At 44.8% G+C, this 23,596-nt stretch overlaps 1 protein-coding gene across 1 annotated transcript in view; it reads left to right on the plus strand.

The window, feature by feature from the left end:
• KCNQ5 (potassium voltage-gated channel subfamily Q member 5) overlaps positions 1 to 23,596 on the plus strand; it is a 579,817-nt gene that overhangs the window by 473,040 nt on the left and 83,181 nt on the right. The window contains exons 6-7 of the mRNA XM_060283602.1: positions 9,572 to 9,682; positions 15,383 to 15,478. Of these exons, the coding sequence (XP_060139585.1) occupies positions 9,572 to 9,682; positions 15,383 to 15,478 (207 nt within the window). The remainder of the gene's footprint in view (positions 1 to 9,571; positions 9,683 to 15,382; positions 15,479 to 23,596) is intronic.

Raw genomic sequence — 23,596 nt, forward strand, 5'->3', positions numbered from 1 at the left:
ATGACGAGTCGCCACACGCAAGATTCTTCTCGTATCACACTTTATTGGAGCACAGCTTGGTTAAAGAAAAGATGGAAGGAAGACCCCGCAATCCTATAGCAGTCTGCTTATATAGGGATTAAGAACATGTGTCGCTCTGTGATTGGCTTTCGCTGATGGTGCGACTTGTGAGCCAGCATCGGATAGGTCGCTACTTTAAAACCTCATTAGTATACTTAGCGCAAGCGCAGTGGCCACAGGAAGGATGATTCAGCTTGCTTCAGCTTCCTGCTGCGTGGCAGTTAGCTGACCGCGCCCTACAGTTTTCCATCAAAGCAAAAATTGTCTTTACAGTGTAAAGAATCTATAAAACAGTCGATGAAACGTGTACCCTATTAAGAATGTCATAGGATAAAGGAGTGCTTTATGCAATGTGTAAACTACATTTTTTAAAATTCTATTCCTTAAGACATTCCAAAAGGGTGAAAATACAAGAGCAGTTATAGTTGTTTGAAGACTTCCCTGTCTCTTTGGTCCAACAAATTTGTTCTCTTCTAAATCATCGGCAATAATTCTTGAGTGCTAGATTGTCGCCAAAATAAAAATCTGTCATCTTCTTAAACAGTGATTAAAACATTGGTAAGTTTGTTTGCCAGTTTGCTTTGTGGAGCACAGATTTTTAAGTTCCCAGTTGTTGCATTGTTCCACTATTTGTCAGAAGCTCCTCAGCGAGAACTAGATCTCTTGTCAAGGACGTGGATAACTCGGCAAGGCCTGTAGTAAGCAGAACTTGGAATATTTGTGGGTTGCATAGCAGCAGTAATATGAATAAAAATCAAAAATATATTCATCTGAAGATTAAGATTTTTTTTCCTTAAATTATCAGAGTTAAATGTCTCCAAGATTGTGCCACTGATAACAAAGCATTCTGTTGGTTTAACAATTTGGTTTCCAACTCCTTCCCCTACCCCACAAACAATAATGGCCACTTTAAAAGGAGGAAAGTGGAAAACCCGGAAGAGAGCAGTCATCTGACTTTCTTAAAACACTTCTTATGTGTAGAGAACAAATGAATATCTATGACTCGCGGTGGGATAAACTGTGTAAACTGAGCAAACAGGAGGCTTTTCTAGCCAGCAAGGGGAAGACAACTGATTATCCCAGGCTTCAAAGCAGCGATTTGAATTGCAAGTTTAGATTTTGCGCCTCTGTGATAATTCTAACGTGCGTGAGTGACGGGACACTCAGAAGCCCCTTCTCTGAGGTGCATCTGTTGGTGGGTCCACCTGGCAGCTCTCTGGCCTTCTGGCCTTCCATCTTCCTTTCTCCTTCCTACTAATCAGAATCGCTGCACTGTGTGTTGAACAGTGTGTGGGAAGCTCTGAATGTGCCTCTCACTTAGTCACCAGCTTGTTTCTTTTGCCAGAACAACCCATGTAGCAGGTTTCCAAAGTTTCATCTCTGTTCGTTTCAGGGAAAAGCAACATCTATTCATTGATTTCATTCCAGTAGTGCTATTTGACTGAAGTTTAACCTGTACTTAACAGGATCTTTGAATGGCCTAATTATGTCTCTTTAAAGAAAAAAAAAATATAGCCTTGAATACAAGAGTAAAAATTTTCTAAGGTGTTGAGCTTCTAGGAATAAAAAAGGCCTTGTTGGTCCACAGTGGGTTTGTTGATATTAACTGACTCATTCATGAAATCGTCTGAAGCCACAAAAAGCAAACAAGAGAACTTATTAGTTCTATTCCTTATAAGAACATACTAGGTCTCCAGTGTGAAGTAAAACAAATTTAAAATACTGACTGTACCTTTTATTATATGTTAATGAAGACCTTAATGAAATCTATTTCTGGTTACTTTTTAGTTAACATTGTCCATGTTTGAAGTGAGAGAGTGGCATGGACATAAATACACTACCAAATGTAAACTAGATAGCTAGTGGGAAGCAGGTGCATCGCACAGGGAGATCAGCTTGGTGCTTTGTGACCGCCTGGAGGCATGGGATAGGGAGGATGGGAGGGAGGGAAACGCAAGAGGGAAGAGCTATGAGGATATATGTATTTGTATAACTGATTCACCTTGTTATAAAGCAGAAACTATCACACCATTGCCAACAACTATACTCCAATAAAGATGTAAAAAAAATAGAAATAAAGATAAAATTGTCCATGTTGCATGTAATGGACACCTTGCTAACTAAGGAAGTATCCAGAATACATAGGGAAATGAAAGCATCCTGCACTGGAGTGTTTCTTAGTGCTAGGCTTTGGTGAAAAAACAAAAAAAAAAGGAAATCCTCATTTCTTAAAAAAAAAAAAATGCCCGAAGTATCGACATTAAAATGCCATTTGTAGGCTATGGATCCAGTGTCCCAGTGAATTCTAAATATTAAATACGAAAGCCCTTCCATTAAGAAGGTGCTGAGGGCTGTACCCAAACCAACTGCAGGAGGAACACGTAGTGCCATCAGCAGAGCCAGTAAAAACACGGAGAACTTTGATACCTGAAAACAGTTCCATACTAGCGAACAACAGTACTCAGCCCACTGAGTAAGTGGGATAATCGATACAAAGGGCTGGTCCTAAGCGCATGGCAGGTACCCAACCACAGATGCAGCTGCCGTGGATGGTGAGGTGGGAGAACCGCTACAGCCAAGGAGCACAGAGCGGTACCTTCCTGGCACACCCACAGCTTAAGCGCAGAAGGGGCGTGGGAACTGGGGTTTCGATGAAAAGATTTTCTGGCTTCTGAAGGAGCAACTGAAGAGGCGTTGATGACAGTGGACGTGCCGGGGGAGAGGAGAGGCTGAGGCCTCAGCTGCGGCTCCGGGACAAGAGGACCTTCTGGTTGCTGGGCGGAGTTCCATTTAATGTTATTTCCTATTATTATTATCCTCCTTTCCAGTTGCTTTAGGTTTATTCTGAAGTAATTTAAAAACAGGTTTTCCCGCAGTTATGTTTTATTATGATCTCCTTCTTTCCTGTTATTATTTTCTTCCTTTTGATTGGCTGAAACAACTTAAGATCCCATCCTCCTGAAGTAATTTTTCCTGGTAATGACCTATTCTTGAAGACCAGCTTGTCCTCTTCCTATTTACCACTATTCCCGTGACGAAGACAGTGTTACGGGTTTTTTTAAAGACGCAAACAACAGCAGGTGGTATAAATCTGCTCTTGAGAAAGCATCTGAAAAGTACAGCCTCCACCTGAGACCTGTGCCTGAGATGATTCCTTCAGACATGTAGAGGATTTGATGTCGGCCAGAGTTAGTCCCAGAATTCATGCTAAAAACCAGACAATCTTCCTCCAAGCATTAGTATAGGAGGCTCTGCATTCAACAGGTTGTACAGCCCAAATATATGCCATGAGTTTCATCCCCCTGCAAAGTCTAAGAATAGGAAATGGTGCACATTTGTGGAAAGAGCTAAGATACCCTTGTCATTGATAACATCTGTTACCCTTCCGAGAATCAACCCTCCTCCCATCAGGTTCACCAGGACAAAATGTTTTCTTCCACCTCCTATAAGCTGTTGCTTTCTGACTTATCTGAGTCGGATAATTAACTGTATGTATCTGCTGGTACAGTTAGTTAAAGTTGTGTTTCTTACCAATGCATTACCTGATGGTATCCAAGCCTTACTTTACTTCTAACCATTCAAGATTATTAACGACCAAGTGAAAACTGAGACACACATACCCCAGCCATTACCCCCCAAAACAGCCGAGTGGTTAATAACCTCTCCAAGTGCCACGCCTACCTTAAGGGCATTTATGGGCTATACTGGTTATAAGTCTCTGTGGGGAACTCTTTCCTAAGATGTCTGTTCCTTGAAAATTGTCACCGCACATGCGACTCTGGACACTTTTGCTCAGTATTTCTCCATAAGCACTGAGCACGTGCTGTATTGAAAAAAAATGTATTATAGTCAGGAGACCAGGGTTCCAGCCCCATTGTTAGTGGAGGTGTGATATTAAGCAATTATTTATTATCTCTGTAAAACTGAGAAAAGAATAGTACCCAAACACAAAGTTGCTGTGTGTATTAAATGAGATTAGGCCATGTAGATGTACTTTATCAAGCACTAGACAGATGTTAGTCACCACTATTACTACATATTTGACCACATTCCTGGAAGACCAGTATGGAATGCTAATGCCCTGAGCTCCCTGCCACAGCAGAGCCCAAATTTTATGATGCCACCAACACAGGAGTTTCTGATGTTTGGAGATCAAAAATCTTTCTGATGTGCTAGTTCAAGGTGACCAAATTTCAAAATTGACTGTGCAGATTCTGTGACTACCCACTATCTGAAACCGTATGCTCAGGAAGTGGCCCAAAGAGAAGAGAAGGGAAGAAAAGAGACTCGAAAGACGAGAAAAAGAGCAAAGAGGAGGGAAGGGGAAGGGGAGGGGAGGGGGGAAGGGGAAGGGGAGGGGAGGGGGGAAGGGGAAGGGGAGGGGAGAGGGGAAGGAGATTGTTGACAACTGTCAACATGAATCTTCTTCCCTTAAAGGACCCCCTTAGGAACCTTCATGCACTGTTGGTGGGAAGGTAAATTGGTGAAGTCACTATGGAAACCAGTATAGAGGTTCCTCAAAAACATTAAGACTGGGCTTCCCTGGTGGCGCAGTGGTTGAGAGCCCGCCTGCCGATGCAGGGGACACGGGTTCGTGCCCCGGTCCAGGAAGATCCCACATGCCGCGGAGCGGCTGGGCCCGTGAGCCATGGCCGCTGAGCCTGTGCGTCCGGAGCCTGTGCTCCGCAACGGGAGAGACCACAACAGTGAGAGGCCCACGTACCGCCAAAAAAAAAAAAAAAAAACCACTCTGAGCACTGAGCCACAAGGAGAACAGCTCAGACGTGTGATCGGAATGGAAAGCAGACGGAGAAGTGCAAAGTTATTGCTGTGACCAAACCATGACATTTCTCCTTCCCTTTATTATTATTAATAAACTACTGGAAAGGATTAAGCTATCTTAATTAAGATTAATCTTAATTAAGATTAAGCAGAACAGGTATAATAGATTAAAATCTTTCCCACGTATTTAAAATTAGGAACCTGTAATAAAATGGAGCCAGGAATGCTGCTTCTGCAATCTCAAGGAATTCCTTTGAGAATCCTCTACCCATACTGCTGGTGGCATCTGATTCACTTGGCTGCTGGGTTCTACTGCCAGTTCCCTCTCACAGCCTCACAGCCTGGGCCTTTCCTGTTCCAGGCCCTTTGCTCCGCACAGGTGACCCTCCTTTGTCCTTCACTGTTGACGGGAACTGGCCTGAGCTTCCCAGCCCTGCCCTCCTCTCACACGGCCAAGGCCAACCCTCCACCATGTCCTTCACCCTATGTCCCTCCTCCTTGGGTACCCCCCCATCATAAAGCTGCCACCCTCCCCTCCTCAGCCTCGGCCTCTCTGCAGACAGGCACAAGCACATCCTAGAAAGCACCCACTCACATCAGAGATTTCCAGGAGTTCTGGCCCCATGTTTCTCACTCTGTCGCCAATGTTCTGGAAAGAATTCTTTATTTATTTACTAAATATTTATTGAGTTCCTCTTACTCTGGAGGCAAACATCATGCTGGATGTTAGAGAGACAACAAAGAGTAAAGACACGGTCCCTCCTTCTAGTAGAGGAAATAAGGACCCCTCCCCAGAGGAAAGTAGAGCAGTAGTACACTACCCCTCATGATAAGTGCTGACAGGAAACGAGCAGGACAGGGAGACCAGAGGCCGCCTGTGGACAGTGGCCAGGGGAGGCCTCTCTGAGGACAGAGTGTTTTGGATAACACCTGAAGGATGAGAAGGAGCCCCGGGAAGACTGGGGGCTGAGGGAGCAGAGTGTGCAAAGGCCCTGTGGCAGGATAGCCTGGCCCATCGGAGGAGCTGAAAGGACACTGTAGTTAAAGTGCAGTGAGCAGGGGGGGACCAGGGAGACCTCGGAGACTTGGGCAGAGACCAGGTCACGAGGTCCGTAGCTAGGAGCTTAGAATTTATTCTGAATTTGGTGAATAGCCATTGCAGGGTTTTTAGAGAGGAGTAAGAAAATAATAGCCCTTGCAGGTGTGCAGAGAAGGAACTGAGAGAGGCCAGAGCAAAAGTAGAAAGAGCAACTGAGAGACGGCGGCTCGTGATGCACAGGAGCCAGGACAGGGGCAGCCTCAGGGTGCACGGTGACGAGTGTGCAGGCAGGTGTGGTGTATACACGACGGTGCTACTCAGCCACGAAAACGAGGAAACCCTGTCATCCGCGACCACGTGCATGGACCTTGAGCGCTAAGTGAAACAAGGCAGACAAAGACAGACGCTGTGTGATCTCACTTATATGTGGAAGCTTACCAAAAAAAACCACGGAAAGAGATGATATTTGTGGCTACGAGAGGGGCGGGGAGTAGAGGAAGGTGGTCGAAAGGCACCAACTTCTAGTTATAAGATAAACTAGTACCAGGGATGTTAGTACCACATGGTGACTGTAGTTGACATTCCCATGTGATATACAGGAAAGCTCAGAGAGTAAAGCCTAAAAGTTCTCATCACTCTTTTCTTTCTCTGCATCTCTATGAGATGATGGATGTTCACCAACCCTGCTGTGGTCATCATTTCACAGTACGTGTCAATCACACCGTCATGCCGTACACCTAAACAGTGATGTATGTCAACCATTCCTTAATAAAACTGGAATAATTATCGTCTAAGAAAAAAAAGAGGCTGCTCTAGCAGCCCAGTCTTCAGTGGTGGCCGTGATGACAGAGAGAAGGCAGTGAGATTGGGGAGATCAAAGCAGCGGAACCTGCTGAGGTATTCAGAGAGACACCTGTGGGGAGGGAGAGGCAGCAGTGCCCCAAGGCTTCTGATTGAGCAGCACGGTGGTCAGTGGGGCTCTCGACCAGGAGGGGGTGTCATCGGGGGAGCGACGGGTTTAGGATGATACAATTTCCGTTTTAAACATGTTCAGTTTATTTTTTTTATTTGTTTCACATTCTTTAATTCACAACACCTGCTTTTATTTTATTTTACTTTATTTATTTTTTTGGCCATGCAGCATGCGGGATCCTAGTTCCCCGACCAGGGATCCAACCCGCGCCCCCTGCAGCAGAAGCGTGGAGTCTTAACCACTGGACCACCAGGGAAGTCCCTAGACATGTTCAATTTAAATGACTGTGCAGCATCCCAACAGAATACCCGCTGCAGATGTGTGAATCCAGAGCTCAGAAGAGTGGTCTGGCCTGGAGGTAGAAACTCAGTGTGTTCAGCATAAAAATGGTATTTATACCCATGAGAGTGTTTCACGTCACTGGGGAAGAGAAAGAAAGGAGGGGAGAGGGGGAAAGGAAAGTTACAGAAGAATAGAATTTTTTTATATATATAGTTATTTCATTTACTTATTTTTGGCTGCGTTGGGTCTTCGTTGCAGTGTGCGGGCTTCTCGTTGCAGTGGCTTCTCGTTGCGGAGCACGGGCTCTAGGTGCACAGGCTGCAGTACTTGCAGCACGCAGGCTTCAGTAGTTGTGGCACACGGGCTCAGTAGTTGTGGCTCACGGGCTCAGTAGTTGTGGCTCGCAGGCTCCAGAGCACAGGCTCAGTAGTTGCGGCGCACAGGCTTAGTTGCTCCGCAGCAGGTGGGATCTTCCCGGACCAGGGCTCGAACCCGTGTCCCCTGCATCGGCAGGCGGATTCTCAACCACTGCGCCACCAGGGAAGTCTCGAGAAGAACAGAATTTTTAAAAGAGAAAAAGACCCAGAAGTAAAGCTTAAGAATCCAGTATTTGGAGGTGGTCTGGGGTAGGAGGAACCACATAAAAGGAGCCGCCAAAGATGTAAAAGGAGAAGCACAGAAGCGAGGAGAGAGGAGAGGGTCTAGGGAGCGGTGGCCAGCTGAGCCGAGCGCTCTGGAGGATCTCCATCACAGAGCGCCTCTTCTTCCACCATTTCTGCCTCTCAACTAATTGGCCCTCCTTTAGAGCCCGGGGAGGACAGCCTGCCCCAAACTGCCGCTGTTAGACATCAACAGTGACTCCTGTCTCTGTGTCCACATCTTTTCTCAGTCCTCATTCTCCTTGTTCTCCCTGAGCCTGTGGCATCAGGGCTCACCTGGTCCTCTGTGAAACTCTCTTCATTGAGTTTCCGTTTCTGTAACCCATTCCCAGTCTTCCTACTTTTGAAAAACTGTATTCTCCTCTGACTTTCCTTTCCCCTCCATCCCTTACATGTCTGTCTCCTGAGGAAGTGCCCTCGGCCCCTCCTTTGCACCCTTTGCAACCTCATTTCTTCACAGAGCTTAGAGTCACTCGGCGCCCTATTCCAAAACCCAGATTTCATGCCAACCTCAGTCTCTCTCAAGACTCAAGCTCTCCTTCTTAATTCGTTGCTCAGACATTTCTAGATCAGCGTCATACTGATAGTTTAAAAACCCTCATTTGAAAGCTACTCGTCTTCTTTGCTCCAAACCCTCCTCTTTCTCATTATCATATTTCTATTTATGGGGCAATCATCTTCCCAGCTGAAACTTTCCAGTCATGTAGATTTCGTCTTCGCCTTCCTCTCAGACATGCTTCTAGTGAACTTCCTCAGCTCATCTCTTTACTCTCCACCCCGTATTGTCCCACTCCCGCTGTTCCGGTTCAGTTGCCCCATCATTCTGCCACATCAGGCAGAACCTCGTCGGTCCTGGAGCGGAGCCAGGGTTTTGTTCTAAGGCACATGGGCAGCCCCTGGAGCACTTGACCATTGGGGAGACACGACCCAGGGATCATTTTTCAAAGACACTCCCTGGTCCAGCTTCAGCATAGCTGGTTAGCCTCCTCTTCAGACCCACCGTGCTCCGGCCCAACTGAACACACGTTCCAGAACCCACGCTGTTTATTTCACTGCTGTGCAGCTGGTCACCTGTTTCCCCTCCCTAGATCACTCTATCATTTCTGCCTCTCAAAATATGACCCCTCCTTCAAAGCCTGGGTATGATGACATCTTCCCAACAAAGCTGCTTCAACACTCCCAAGCTGGTAATAATCTCTTCTTTGAATTTGAGCAGCAAATTATTTTGTGCATTCATCATAATACCTGTCTTGCCCTATTTTGCGTTTTAATTTGTGTGTGACATATCTCCCCTCTTCTGCCATAAATATCTCAGGACAGGAACTATGTACCTCTCATTTTTGTTCCACTACAAATCAAAACACATACCTTGCACACACCAGACCTTCAGGAAATGCCCGCCAAGGAAATAAATGGACAGCCTGAATTAACATAAACTATTGTTTTGTGTACTGATCCAGTCCCAAATCCATAGTGCTGTCGTTTCTGTATCGTTGATGGTTATCCACTTACTATATAATATAGCCTTTCTTTGAATGCACTTAGAAAAGATGGAAAACTGTGTTATAAGGGAGGAACAAGTATGTAGGCTATTCCCTTCCTTAAACAACGAGAAGTTCTGTTATGCGTCATGGAAAATTAAAGCACAGTAATAAAATGCACCAACCAGACTGGTTGAATGATGATTCAGTGGAAACGTTGCTTTGCCTCCTGTTCATGGGTCCTGACTTTCCTCTCAAGTACTTAAGCTGCACGTCCTATTTATTTTGTTTTTAGATAACATTGACCACAATCGGCTATGGAGACAAAACCCCCCTGACCTGGCTGGGAAGGCTGCTCTCTGCGGGCTTTGCACTCCTGGGCATTTCTTTCTTTGCACTTCCTGCTGTGAGTATCTTTGCAAAACTTAAGCACTTTCAGTTGGATCTTGGAGGTTTATTAGCACGAGCTTTCACAAAACCGTATGCCCTAGAACATAGCTCTATCGTTTACTAATATCATTTTTCTGATGTAATGTTGACTTTTCTATATGTATCTAGTTGGATAATTTACAAAATACAGTCTTTCCTCGGAGTCGCTTAACCCGAGAGTCTTACACCAGCTGAGGCTTTAGGACCAAATGATAATTCAGGCAACACCACCTCTCAGTCAACAGGCTACTAGTACATTGAAACTATGTGTGAAGACTTAAAGATATCCTCCTCTTAAACTGACGGCTCCCATTAGGTGCATAAGACGTGCACTCCTGAAGAGATGCACGTGCCCACGTGGAGTAGCTACCTCTCAGGGCTACTTGAGTGAAAAGCGTACGAATTTAAAGGGTTTTTATTAATGTGTCAGATGATTTATTCCTTGTGTCATCATTGACTTTTGCTAACAACCAGTTTCCTATCAGAATGAAGAACACACTTCCCTTCTCTTAAGCTTCTGATTATTTTCTCCATACTGGATGAAGCCTTCCTTTCTGATTGTTTTATCCTCTTGTGTCTTCAAAGGCACTTGGTCAGAGTACTACCACTTGCCCCCCTCCCCAAGAGCTCGCATTTGGCTTCCCCTTGTTGGAGAGGAGCCAACAAGCAGGACTGTGAGAGCCATGGCTGCTGGCCCGCTTAGGGAACAGCAGCCTCAGTCTTGCTCCAGACACAGGCTGGCTCATGTCACAGCCTCTGCTGCAGAGGCCCCGGGGCAGCCCTCCCAGGAGCCAAGGGGGTGGGGCCTTCAGCACCACAGCCTGTAGCTGCCGGGGCTCCCCCTCTGCCTGGGACCCCTTGTCCTTCCTGTGGCCAGAGCTCCGCTCCAGACTGACCAGCTGGTTGCACCCCGGACCAACCAAGGTCAGAGAAGGGTCCCAAGAGACCACGCGAGAGCATGGGCATCAGACCCCACTTTGAATCCGGGTTTGTCATGTGCTGCCCACATGTGACTGTGTTGGTTTGCTAGGGCTGCTGTAACAAGGCATCACGGACTGGTTGGCTTGACTTAAACAACAGAACTTTATTGTCTCATAGTTCTGGAGGCTGGAAGTCCAGGATCACGGAGCTGGCAGGGCCGGTTCTTCCTGAGGGCTGCAAGGGAGGATGTGGCCAGGCCTCTTCCAGGGCTCATAGACGGCCATCTGAGCACTGTGTCTTCACATCGTCTTCCCTCTGCCCATGTTTGTGTCCAGGTTTCCTTTTAAAAGGACACCAGGGGGGCTCTCCTGGTGGCTCAGGAGTTAAGAATCCGCCTGCCAGTGCAGGGAACACAGGTTCGAGCCCTGGTCCGGGAAGATCCCACATGCTGCGGGGCAACTAAGCCCATGCGCCGCAACTACTGAGCCCACGTGCCACAACCGCTGAAGCCTAGAGCCCGTGCTCCACAACAAGAGAAGCCACCGCAATGAGAAGCCCGCACACCGCAAGGAGGAGTAGCCCCCCCTTGCCGCAACTAGAGAAAGCCCACATGCAGCAAGGAAGACCCAACGCAGCCAAAAATAAACTAATTAATTAATTAATTTTATAAAAAGGACACCAGACATACTAGGTTAGGGCCCACCCTAATGAGCTCACTGTAACTTGATCACCTTCGTAAAGACCTTTTCTCCAAATAAGGTTACATCTGAGGTCCTGGTGATTAGGACTACAGCCTATGAATTTTGGACACAAGTCAGCCCGTAAGAGAAACCCTGAGTACACTTCTTTATCAGTATCAGGTAGGAAAAATTATAACACCCAGAGAAAATCTGTTAAGACCAATGACGTAAGTCAGGTGCTTGTCACAAAGAAGATTTTCGTGATGTGTGTGTTTCCTGCTGTGACAAAACGAAGCAGAGTCCAAAAAGCGCCTCACTTGTCCAGAGTCAGCGGAATCTGGCAACCTCAGCAATTCAGACCAGAATTCAATTCTCTGCCCAGCAATTCAGTGGGCAGAGACCCACTCAATAACCAGATTCCCTACAGGAGAATACCTTTAGAAACAGTAAAATGTAGTCTTGCGCTCTTTTCCCAAAATAATGGCACAAAAGATCTGCCTCTGTTGTGTTTATACTTATCCTGAGGCCACAAGTATGACAACCCGTGTGATCCCTCGAAGAACTACAGGCAGGGAAGGAGGCCCCCTTCTGGGCTGTTCCCTGCTCTGGGCTGTTCCCATGGGCACCCGTGTATGTGCCATCCTCCCTGGAGAGCCTCGAGGCTCGTTCATAACCTTTGCTTAATTTAGAGAAAAGTCTGGTAAACTGAGCTCTGTGCTTTCACACCTCTGAGGATTATAGACAGCAATGTAGAAGTACGGTGATAGAACACACATTAGACCAGGAAGAGGTAACAGCAAGAGAGGGAAAAGAAAAGGGTAAGAAGTGAGCAGACATAAGTGTTCAAAGGTGAAAAGACCTGGGCCACTTGGCCTGAAGGTCAGCCAACCTCAGTGAGACCCCCTGACTCCATCCTGAGACCATGGACCATCACAGGAGGTTCAGCTGTGTGGCTCTTAGGTTAAGGGTCAGAGACTAAGTGGCCATTCTTGTAAAGGTTTCCCAATAAAGTGATTACAATTTTATATGCAAATTAAATTAATACATGTTGGAGATCTGAACATCTTGCTTGCATAGAACACGCCCTAACAGTGCCAAGCAAAGTAGACTTCACCATGGATCTTTTTACTGCAGCCTCACGTTAGGTACTGAGTTCTTACTTGAATGAAAGACTCAGTGGCTCCCGCATACTTTTAAATAAAACAAGGTGGCTGGAAATGCCATTATGTCTTGTGCACCCGCGGGCTGGCAGGGGTGTCGGATTGAAATTAGGAGAACATGTTGGCATTTTGCTAAGAAAAGTCAGAGGTGGATTGTGGCCCATCCCTGTTTGAGGTCCTTCTACCCAGGAAACCGAGGACCAAGAAAGAGAAGCTCCTTTCCCCATCTTTTCCTCAGAGCAGAAGGACTCTCGCACACATCACAGAGTCACACAGACCAGCAACTCCACCAGGGGTCCCCTTCCCTGAGACCCCTGCCCAACCTCGCCCTGCGGGGCAGGCCTTTCTCCACCTGCGGAAGCCCCTTACCTCCTGCTGAGAGGATCTTTCTGTCTAGCCTGTTCACCAAGTGCAGGACTGGAGGGTAGAGATAGGCTCTTCTAATCTGGAAGGGAGTATGTTTTAACTATAATTAAACAAGGGATAAATATTTTAAATACTGACCAATACGTGTTTCCTTTTTATTTGGTGTTTATGTAGCACTTCTAAAACTTAAAACCTCAAAATTTAAGTTATCTGATCTTAGGAAATGAATTAAGACAAAAATCAATTTCTGAGACTTTGTATCTATCAGTATGGATACTGGAAGGAATAGCACATAAGTTATATTTACATGTATATACTTACATAACTTACAGGATATATTTATACGTAGCATAACAGGCTTTATTTTACTAGCCTCGTGTTTCTGTTTCTGAGCTGGGAACGGAGGGAGGTGGGACAGGATTGGACAGCAGCCGTAAGAAGACGACGAGCAGAGCTAGTGCAGTGACTGCTGTAATGGACAGTCTGGCTCAGGAGACATGCAGCCGACATTTGCCATCTCCTAGCGAATGTTTCTAAGCACTGCCAACGTGATTTTCACCACATTTTAGTTTGTTTGGCAGGTGCTAAGTCTGTGCTATGTAGGGCCTGGCCTGTCTTCATTTTCCAAAAGGGATCTAACTCTGAACTTCATATTTACATAATGAATGCTCAAAAATGGTAGCTATTGCTGCTAATTCAATGCCTACAAAATCTAAATTATGCTTCCTGTGAGTGGATTATACACATCTATGCATATAATATGAATACATAATATACATAATATAAATATATGCTATAAATTCTGCTGTTTCATAGTCTCTTGCATGTTTAAACTTCATGAAAAATGACATTAAAAGGAAAATACTTAAACTTTTCCTTAATGCTGTTAAGGAGCAGCAAGAAATTTGGGAGTTATACGTAACTAAGTGTTGATTTGGATTTGCAGACAGAAGGCCATTTTTATAACCTCTGAATGGAGGGAGATGTTGTCTAAATCTACAAATAAGATCCTATAGACCAGGTTTTCGTAGAGCTTGGTATGTTCAGTCACAGCCTGGATGAGGTGAGGACCTCAGGCTGCACAGCACAGTCACTAAGGGAGTGAGATGGAACAGACCTCAGACGCCATCCCTCATCTCACAGCGCAGCCCCTCATCCTGACCGATGGGGGAGTCGGTCACTGCTCATTAATAACAAGACTGTCGTCGTGTAACTGCATTTTAAACAGAATTGTGTTATTTATTATCTGGTCATTGTCACAGAGGTACTCAGAATTGTGGAATCTCAGGATGAGAAGGAAGGTTAAAGGTTACCTAGAGCCCCAAAATGTCCTCGCCAGGTTTTCATCCACTGAGACCTAACACCTCTCAAGGACTAGCCTGTACTATCTTTGAGTGACTTCAAACATGTGAAGAAAAGGAAAATAGGCGATCCTTCCCTGTGGCAAATACTGACTTAGAGCTTATAAAATGCCCGGCTGTATGTAACCTAAGGGTTAGACTCCTTGAAGTTTAATAAGAAGCTAATAATTTATAGCTAGCAACTAAAATCCCAGACTTGAAAGCAGAGGGGCTCCGCGTCCCACACCAATAAAGTGGAGGCTTAGAGACAAAGCCCAGAGACTGAACTGAGCAAACTCCAAAGCCAGCCTCAACTCAAGGGTGAGACGAAGCATCTTGATTCCACACATTTAGACCAAAGCAAACTGAAAAAAGGGGCCATATTTCGGCAGATGGAGACAGCAGAAGGAAGCAAACCAGCAAAAGCTAGCATAAACCCAGAAGGGACTGCTCACCTACCAACCCCCAGATCTGACAGGTGAGCCAGGGCCAGGAAGGCAAGCCAGGCTCAGAGTGTGCCGTTAAGACTCAGGTAGACAAGAAGGTGCTTTGCATCGACCTGTGCTCTTGTCTTTACTGGACAGACACGCAAAATGGCAAGGCTTCGACGTCTCCAAAACTGAGTGTGTGTCTCATCTGAACAGCTGTCCTTCCCCACTGTTACTTTCCTGTGGTAGGTGTAGAATTATAGCATCGCTGAGGATTAACCTCGAACACTCCATCCCCCACCATTTCATGAATGGAAAGTATAAAATCAGGTACTGTCGTCAAAGTGCTAGGAAAGCTCCCCTGTCCACATCCGCGAGACAGTAACAGCCCCAAGTTCTAATCCCCCTCTGTCCACCACTGGATAGGACCATTCTTTCTGACTTAGGCGTAAAGAAATGCCACAGAGAAGGCCACGCAAAAACATTTTTTAAAATAGTGATTTTTATTTGGAATTGTGGTGACTCCTCTTACCCCGTGAGAGACCGTAGGGCCTGGTGACTTCCGGAAGGGCAGACGTCCTTCTGCTTCCTGCCCAGCGGCTTGCCGTTGGCCGATGTGTTATAGTAGAGAAAATCGTGTTTGTTTTAATGAGTTTAGGGACAGGTTGCCTACTGTTCGCCTTTTCACAGACTCTTCTTAGAGGGTTTTTTTAAATACTTGTATTATTTAATGATGTTTGGGGGAAAGAAGTTTTCAGCGCTATTTCCATATTTTGTTGCAGGGCATTCTTGGCTCAGGTTTTGCATTAAAAGTACAAGAACAGCATCGCCAGAAGCACTTTGAGAAAAGAAGGAACCCAGCTGCCAGCCTCATCCAGGTAAACGTCATTGTACCGGGAAGCCGGCAACACCTGTTTCTGCAGGCGCCGGGTCGTGGGCCGGCCCCTCTGTGCCCTTGCTTAGGGGAGCTGCTCTTTGGTTTTGTTTTTAAAAGCGAAGCTGGAACTTAATGTACAGTCTTAGATTTGGTCAAGTGCTCCCCACTCCCAAACAGAAAAAAATACTATGTATTTTCAGCCAGTGGTCCACACTTTGTTTGGATTAACTAACGGCAGCAGCAGAGCCATGCCGGGGTCAGCAGTCGCGTCGCTCCTGGGATGACCTAGTATGTGTCATGCATTACTTGGTGAAAGATCATTGCTCATTCAGTGATGGAGCAGAACACAGTATCGGTGCCTGCCTTGCAGTTACCGTCTGCTGCCCGATGTGTGCTGCCGTTCTGAGGAACAACGTATTTGTTTAGAATGTCAGGGTTTAGTACTCGTGGAATCACTTTTAATGCCACCTAGAGCAATAACTGGAAATTCTTATTTTAAGAGCTGGAATTATGGAATATATCGATGTTTGAGCATATGAAGTAGTAAGCATATTGTTTGAAGCTAACTCATAATACATAGGTTGTTCAGCATTTAATCTTTGTTTCAGTAACTCAGGATTTGCTTCAGCAGTAAAAGGAACGCTTCTCCTTCTGTCATCCATACCTTTTGGGGGTAGAGCCACCCTAGAATCACAAAATATGTTTTCCTCTAGATCCATGCTGTGAGTTCGTATTTAATTATAGACAAGATGATTATGTAACATCCCTCCATGCCAGGCAGCGGATGCCCCAGACCTGCAGAACCAGAGGGCTCAGGGCGGTGACTGAGGTTCCTGCTACAGTAGCAGGCCCGTTGTTCCCACGCACCTTGCAGGTTCCAGTCGGGGGTGGAGGGCAGCAACCACGACACAAGACTCCGCAGCCTCTGCCTGTGGCCACAGGGTGGGGGGAGGCAGGGAGGGGCTACATCGGGAAGGAGACCCCTTTGTATCTGTGACTAAATGACGGTGTTAGTGTTTAGAGCAAACTGTTCTGTGACTCCTGACCATTGCGCATCACGTGTAATGCACACCACTGAGAGGCTCTTGTTTTAAAATTTCCGGGTTTTAAAGGGGCGCCAAAGATAAAGTAAACTTTGTTTTCCTGAAGGAAAGATCCCTGAGTCGTAGGAGTTTAAGATCTGAGGCCGAATGACAGGGCCATGACAGGGACGTCACGCACGCCGGGGTGCACACAAAATGCCCCAACAGAGAGCCTCCACCCTTTGGCGCTTCTTAACTGCTTATGAGGTGTCCCCACACTTCTGTTTTTATCTTTCAGTTGCTCTTTAACGTATTCATCTTTCAGTTCTGGAAGAATGCTTTCCAGCCTGTGAATGCAGAGCTACTCCCTGGGTTCCTTGCGTGCATTCGGGCGGCAAGCCCTGTCCACACAGGGAACCAGTGGTACACCTTACACATACCCAGGCTGCCTGCTCTCAGGAGCGTGACCGTGCTGTTGGCATGGATAAAGTTCAAACTTATTTAATATCCTCGCAAAATTGTTTACTAGCTTTTTGTACTGTATGTTTTCTCAATCAGCATGTACTCAAAGTACAGCCACTTCTGTGTACAGATCCTTGATATTTCTGGGTATAAAAGGGGACTGCATCAAAAAAATCTTAGACCATCGGCCATCCTGTTGGAAAGTGAGCCCTTTGAGGAATTTCTGAGGCGTGGATTCCTTGTGATGACACAGAGCTTCCAGCTCTGCTGCCCAGAACAGTTGCCAAGAGCTGCAGGTGGCTGTTTACCTTTAGAAATTCAGTTCCTGGGAGGCACCAGCCACGTCTCAGGTGTTCAGTAGCTATACACGGCTACTGGCTATCATACTGCACAGGACAGATACAGAGAATAATAGGAGGGACTTTCTGATCTATCTCATCATTATTAAGTACCAAATTGTGCCAAAAAAAAAAAAATTTCCAATTGAATGTGAAAACAGATTACCATTCCTCCAGGCAGTCTTTGGACCAGAGGCATTATACCAACAGCCTTTGGCCAACAGCCAAAGCAAGGCAAGGCCTTCCTGAGCCGTAAAAAGTGAAGAAGCTGATTGTAAAGTTTACTTAAAGATCTAGATTTTTATTTTATAGAACTGAGTTATGTAATATATATTGTGATCAATAATTGAACTTGTACCAAGGTAGGTAACTGTGGAGTGAAATCATTATTTTTTTTTTTTTACTTAAAACTCTAACTTATGTGTTGTTCTGAACAAAAAAGAATATAAAATGAAAGGCTTGAAACGTTCAAGAATACCTTTAAATCTAATCATAGTTTCATTAATTACCAATTTAAAAAGTGATTGTTCCTCTGTCCAAATGCAATTTATTAGACATAAGAATAATGATATAGTTATTAAATGTATTCATTGTTTTTCCTTGCTGTAACCCATAGCCAGAAGTCAGGACTTTAAGCTTTAGATTATAGATGTTTATTTCAAGGATGCTTTAGATTAAACAACAAGCCTCATTTGCTGATCCATGCATTTTCTTACCCAATAAAACTGCCTTGGTTTGCTGATCACACAAAGCATCAAGACCAAGACCAGTCTTGTTTGTTTGGAGCCAGAGCCGCTGTCTTTGTAAAGGGCGCTGGAGATGCCCAGATTGCTTTGTCGTTCAGTCGGTGAGACAACTAAATTAACCAGCATTTCAGGGTTTTAGGGAAAAGTTTGAAACCCCAGCAGCTTGCAGTAAACTCAGTTGTGTCAACATCTTTGCATGATTCATTTACATTAACTTTTCCTTTCAAGCGGAGCAGTCTAGGAAAAGAAAGCAGCCCTCAGTAACGTTGTGGATACGTGCCCCAGTGTCACCACTTTTATTAATAATGCCTAAGACTTGCGAAGTGCTTCTATTCACAAGTGTGCAGAGTGTTTCTGCTACATTATGTCCCTTGATCCCTAGGACAAGCCTAGGGACTTGGCAAGAGGTAGGACTCAGGTCCCTGGTGTCGGAATCTGAATCCAGCACTCGAAGCCTCATATATACATCACTGAAGCCTGGGGATTAGCATTTCAAGCTCCTTCAGAAGTTCTGTGTGAGCGGTTTCCTTCTAGAGAGGCTGGTCCAGTTCAGGGTGGAGCCAGGGTGCTTTATTGGAAACAGAAACAGGGGAATTAAGTACAAGTGTGTGAAATGAGTGCTGACAGGTGGGCTTATTTTCCTGAGGGAAGAGAGTAGAAGATGCTGCTCTGGGGAAATTAGTTGGCCCAAAAGAAAAACAAATTATGGGGCTTCTCTGGTGGCGCAGTGGTTGAGAGTCCGCCTGCCGATGCAGGGGACACGGGTTTGTGTCCTGGTCTGGGAAGATCCCACATGCCGCGGAGTGGCTGGGCCCGTGAGCCGTGGCCGCTGAGCCTGTGCGTCCGGAGCCTGTGCTCCGCGACGCGAGAGGCCACAACAGTGAGAGGCCCGCATACCGCAAAAAAAAAAAAACAAAACAAATTATGTATTGAAACTTCGGCTTCCTCTAGTGAAAGAACTGAGCCTTCCAAAGTGAGGCCACTAAAATAAACTCAAGCCACATATACAGAGCTTATACAGCCTTTGTAGTAATGCTTTAATCATGAATAAGGACAGATTCAGAAAAAAAAAAATTCCTAGATGTGGAAAACATGAGAGCAGAAAAAGAAGAAAACAAAAAAGGAGATAAAACTGTGAAAATCTCCCCCAAAATAGAATAAAAAGGCAGAGATGGAAAATAAAACAAAAAACAGTAGGAAAGTTGGATGACACTTCCAGGAGATCAAATATTCAGCCAACAGAAGTACCTCAAAAAGAATACAGGGAAACTAAGTGTGGAATTTTATCAAATAAGTATTATATTCCGGTTCCCCAAAAATGAAGGGCAGGAGGGGCCACAGTAAAAGGCCCCCCAAGGACCCAGCACTGTGAACAAAAAGCTTCACACTGAGGACGCCCTTGTGAAATATGAGAACTCCTGAAAGAAGGGATCCTAAATGCTTTCTGAGCAGAACATACCCAAAGGGTCCAGAATCTGGATTGCATGGATTTCTCATTAGTAACCTTAAAATTAGAAGAAGACAGTGGAACAATACTTTCAAAATTATGGAGGAAAATTATCTCCAACCTAGAATTCTATATTCAGCCAAATTATTCATGGCGTATGGGAGTAACATGAAGACTCTTTCAGATATGCAAAACCTCAAAACTTACCTACCATTTCCCCATACTCAGGAAGCTAATATCACATCTTCTTTATCAATGCATCTACCGATGGACACTTGGGTTGCTTCCGTATCTTGGCTGTTGTGAATCATGCTGCAGTGGCCATGGGGGTGCAGATATCTTGTTTTCATTTCCTTTGGATATATACGCAGAAGTGGGACTGCTGGATTATATGGCTGTTCTATTTGTAATTTTCTGAGGAGCCTCCATGCTGTTTTCCTTTGCACTATATATACACAGTGGAATATTATTCAACCATGAGAAAGAAAAAGTTGCTATTTGCAACACACGGATGGACCTTGTTATTATGCAGAGTGAGAGAACCAGACAGAGACAGACAACTATTGCATGGTCTCACTTAATGTAGAATCTAAAAAAATTTTTTAAGTCAACCTCCTAGAAACAGAAGCAAAAAGTGTTTGCCAGGAGCTGGAAGGTGGGAGAAATAGGGTAAAAGGGTACAAACTTTCACTATGAGATGAATACGCCCTGAGGCTGTAATGTGAAACGTGGTGACTATAGTTGATAACAGTGTTGTATAATGGAAATCTGCTAAGACTGTAGAACTTAAATGTGCTCACACCAAGAATAGGTACATGTATATGTATAACTGAATCACTTTGCTGTACACCTGACACTATCACAACATTGTTAATCAACTATACTCCAATATAGCAATAAAATAAAAAGTCTTTAACAATGCATTTCAAAAAATAACCCAAAACAAACAAGCAAAATGTTCTCACACCAAAAAACAAACAAGCAAATAAATACGTGAGATGATGGATGTGTTAATTACCTAGATGGGGGGAACCCTTTCATAATGTGTACATATATTAAATCACCATGATGTAAGCTTAGAAGATCTCACAACTGTATATAGGTCAGTTATACCTCAATAAAGCTGAAATGGAAAAAAAGGAAAAGAAAAACAGGAGAAGCTACTTGGGTAGAATTAATCCTCCAAAACAAAGAGATGAACCCAGAAAGGAAGGAGACGTGGTGTCCCGGGAACAAGAGATCCCACCCAAGGAGGAGTGAGGGGACCTCCAGGCTGTTGCTGAGGGGCAGTCCCAGGGCCAGAGATGCAGGCCGGAGAGCAGAGAGCCGGAGGGAGGGTGGCAAGGAGACACAGCTTTCGTGATGTATCTGACAAGTGGGATTTTAGAGTTCTGTTGGAGAGTTCAGGCATGTTTTCCTCCTAGGTACATAAAGGCAAATCAAGACATTAAAATAGGGCAATACTAGCTCCAAGAAAAACCAAAATAAATTACACGGGAAAGAAAAAGGTAGTCAGTGGTACATCACATTGCTGAGCTGGGAACAGTAGTTATGGGGTCAAAGTAATGCAAACACTAAGTAGTGTTCACTAACTAAACACTTAACTAAAAGTTAACTAAAATTTACTAAAAACTGTTGGTAGGATGAGATCAGGGGAAGGTGTGTACATGGCTATGTCACTATCTTCCATGGTAAGAAAATGAAAAACCCCAAAGAAATATGAGAACAATCCTTAAAAATAAGGATTCTTAAAATTAGAAACAGAAGCTATAAAAGTTGAAGGGGTTGCCACTGAGGAACAAAAATGAGTGAGAAGTAAAGTGGGGAAAGCGATATTACTGGTTTTCACCCTAAACCTTTTCATTCTCCAGCTTCTTAAATTCTGTACCTTGAAAAACATCATTCCATGTTGGTTCTACCTTTGGATGCTCAGCTGGAATTAAGGTTTCCAGAAAGGGTCAAATGCGCCATAGCTGTAACGCTCCAGACAAGGCAGACTAAATACTCCCTGAAGTCACTATACTGACATTGCGCTTATAGCTCTAGACCAAAGTGTGAACTTGTTCGGCTACCTTGAGCACCAGGGTCGCAGAGTAAGTGGTGAATTCGGCTTTCCTGTTGCTTTTTGGTGACTTTTCCTTGGGAGTGTGTGTGCCATGTAAATGAAATCCCTCTGGGCACTTTCTCTCGCCAACCACTGTGTGATTTTAGCTTCAAGTAGAGGAACGTTGGCTCCTCGATCACATGGTTGTGGCCTTGGATTCAGCTTCCAGAAGCTGAGGGAGAACTGAGGCCAGGACAGAGTGATTAGAGGGTGAGAATAATAGGTACCCGCTCCACTGCCACTCGACTGCGGACTGGTATCAGCCCTGAGGGAGATGCCACTTGCCCTCTGCTCCTAACGAAGGGAATAAGAGCTTAGCTGTTGAGATCAATGTGATTGAAAAAGAGCAAGAAGCCAGATCTCATTGTTAAGAAAATTTTCAATTTTCTAAGCATGGCCACTTCTGCCCCCCGTTCTTTATAACTTTGGCAGGTAATGTCTTGGTCCCATTTTTGTCGTATTGTTGTTTGGGATTTTTTTCCCCTGATATCCAATAATGCCCAGGCCTGCTGTGTGCTGCTCACTTCTACGTGAGTCCTGCCTCCACAGTACCCAAGTCCACATATATCTGGTGCCTTCTATTAAAGTTGTTTAATTAAAGCAGCACTGGCGGGGCTCTGGCCTTCACTACAAAAGGAGCTGCGATAATAAACCCATGTGTCTTTATTGATTACTCTGAATCACTCTGTAGATTGTGAGTGCACAGCACTTGCCAAAACTAACATTTCAGGATGATACGATGACAACTGCTTTGTTCTCTGTAAGACGCCAAGATGCTTAGCGTACGTTCTGAGGGATTTGTAGGTTCAGCCAACGTGAGCCGTGTGATGAAGGCTCCAGGCAAGGAAGCTGGCTTCAATTATTTAAACCTTCCTTAATAATATAAAAACCCTCAGGTCCTACCATATATCTTCCTAGTTTTTTATATCACTTCTTGAACATCTTATTGAAGTATAAGGTGCGTAGGGAATGCAGCACAGACCCTAGAAAACTGCGCTGCAGTTGTCACCAGCAGCCGGTGGTCAGCACCCCATGCACCCTCGCTCCACCTCTGCCCCTGGGGGAGCCGCCCCGCTGCCTTCTAACTGCGGGGATTGGTTTCCCTGCTTTTGTCCTTTATGGAAGTGGCGTCACACCACAGGCACTCTTTTGTGTCTTGTCCCTCTCACGCAGCAGTATTCGTGTAAAGCTCGTCCACACTGTTGGGTGTAGTTACAGTGGACTGTTCCTGTGTGCTGATCCACTGTGCTAGCAGTCCACAGCTCACCCATGTATGGGCCTGCGGACGGCTGCTTGAGCATTTCCAACTTTGGTTTATCAGGAGTACTGCTGTTTAGACACAGAAAACAAACCTATGGTTACCAAAGGGGAAAGGTACGGGGAGGGATAAATTAGGAGTCTGGCATTAACATGTACACACTACTATATATAAAATAACCAACAAGGACCTACTGTATAGCACAGGGAACTCTACTCAATACTCTGTAATTGTCTATAAGGGAAAAGAATCTGAAAAAGAATAGATATATGTATATGTATAATGGAATCACTTTGCTGTACACCTGAAACTAACACAACATTGTAAATCAACTATACTCCAATATTTAAAAAAAGGGTAGCGCTGTTTAGACTCACAGATGGAGAGAACAACTTAGTGGTTACCAGTGGGGAGAGGGAAGAGGAAGGGGCAAGGTAGGGGTCGGGGATTAAGAGGTGCAAACTATTATGTATAAAATAAATAAGCTACAAAAATATATTGTACAACATGGGGATTACAGCCAATATAACTATAAATGGAGTATAACCTTTAAAAATTGTGACTTTATTGTATACCTGTAACTTATATTGTACACCAACTATACTTCAGTAAGTAAACAAATAAGAAAATTCATATTAAGATTTTAAAAACAGAGTAGTGCTGTTTTGAACATTATAGTACACATCTTTTGATGCGCTTGTGTAAGCATATTTGTTGAGTATACATGCAGGAGTGTGTAGCT

Source organism: Globicephala melas, chromosome 14, assembly GCF_963455315.2.
Source record: "Globicephala melas chromosome 14, mGloMel1.2, whole genome shotgun sequence".
NCBI classification, from domain to species: domain Eukaryota; kingdom Metazoa; phylum Chordata; class Mammalia; order Artiodactyla; family Delphinidae; genus Globicephala; species Globicephala melas.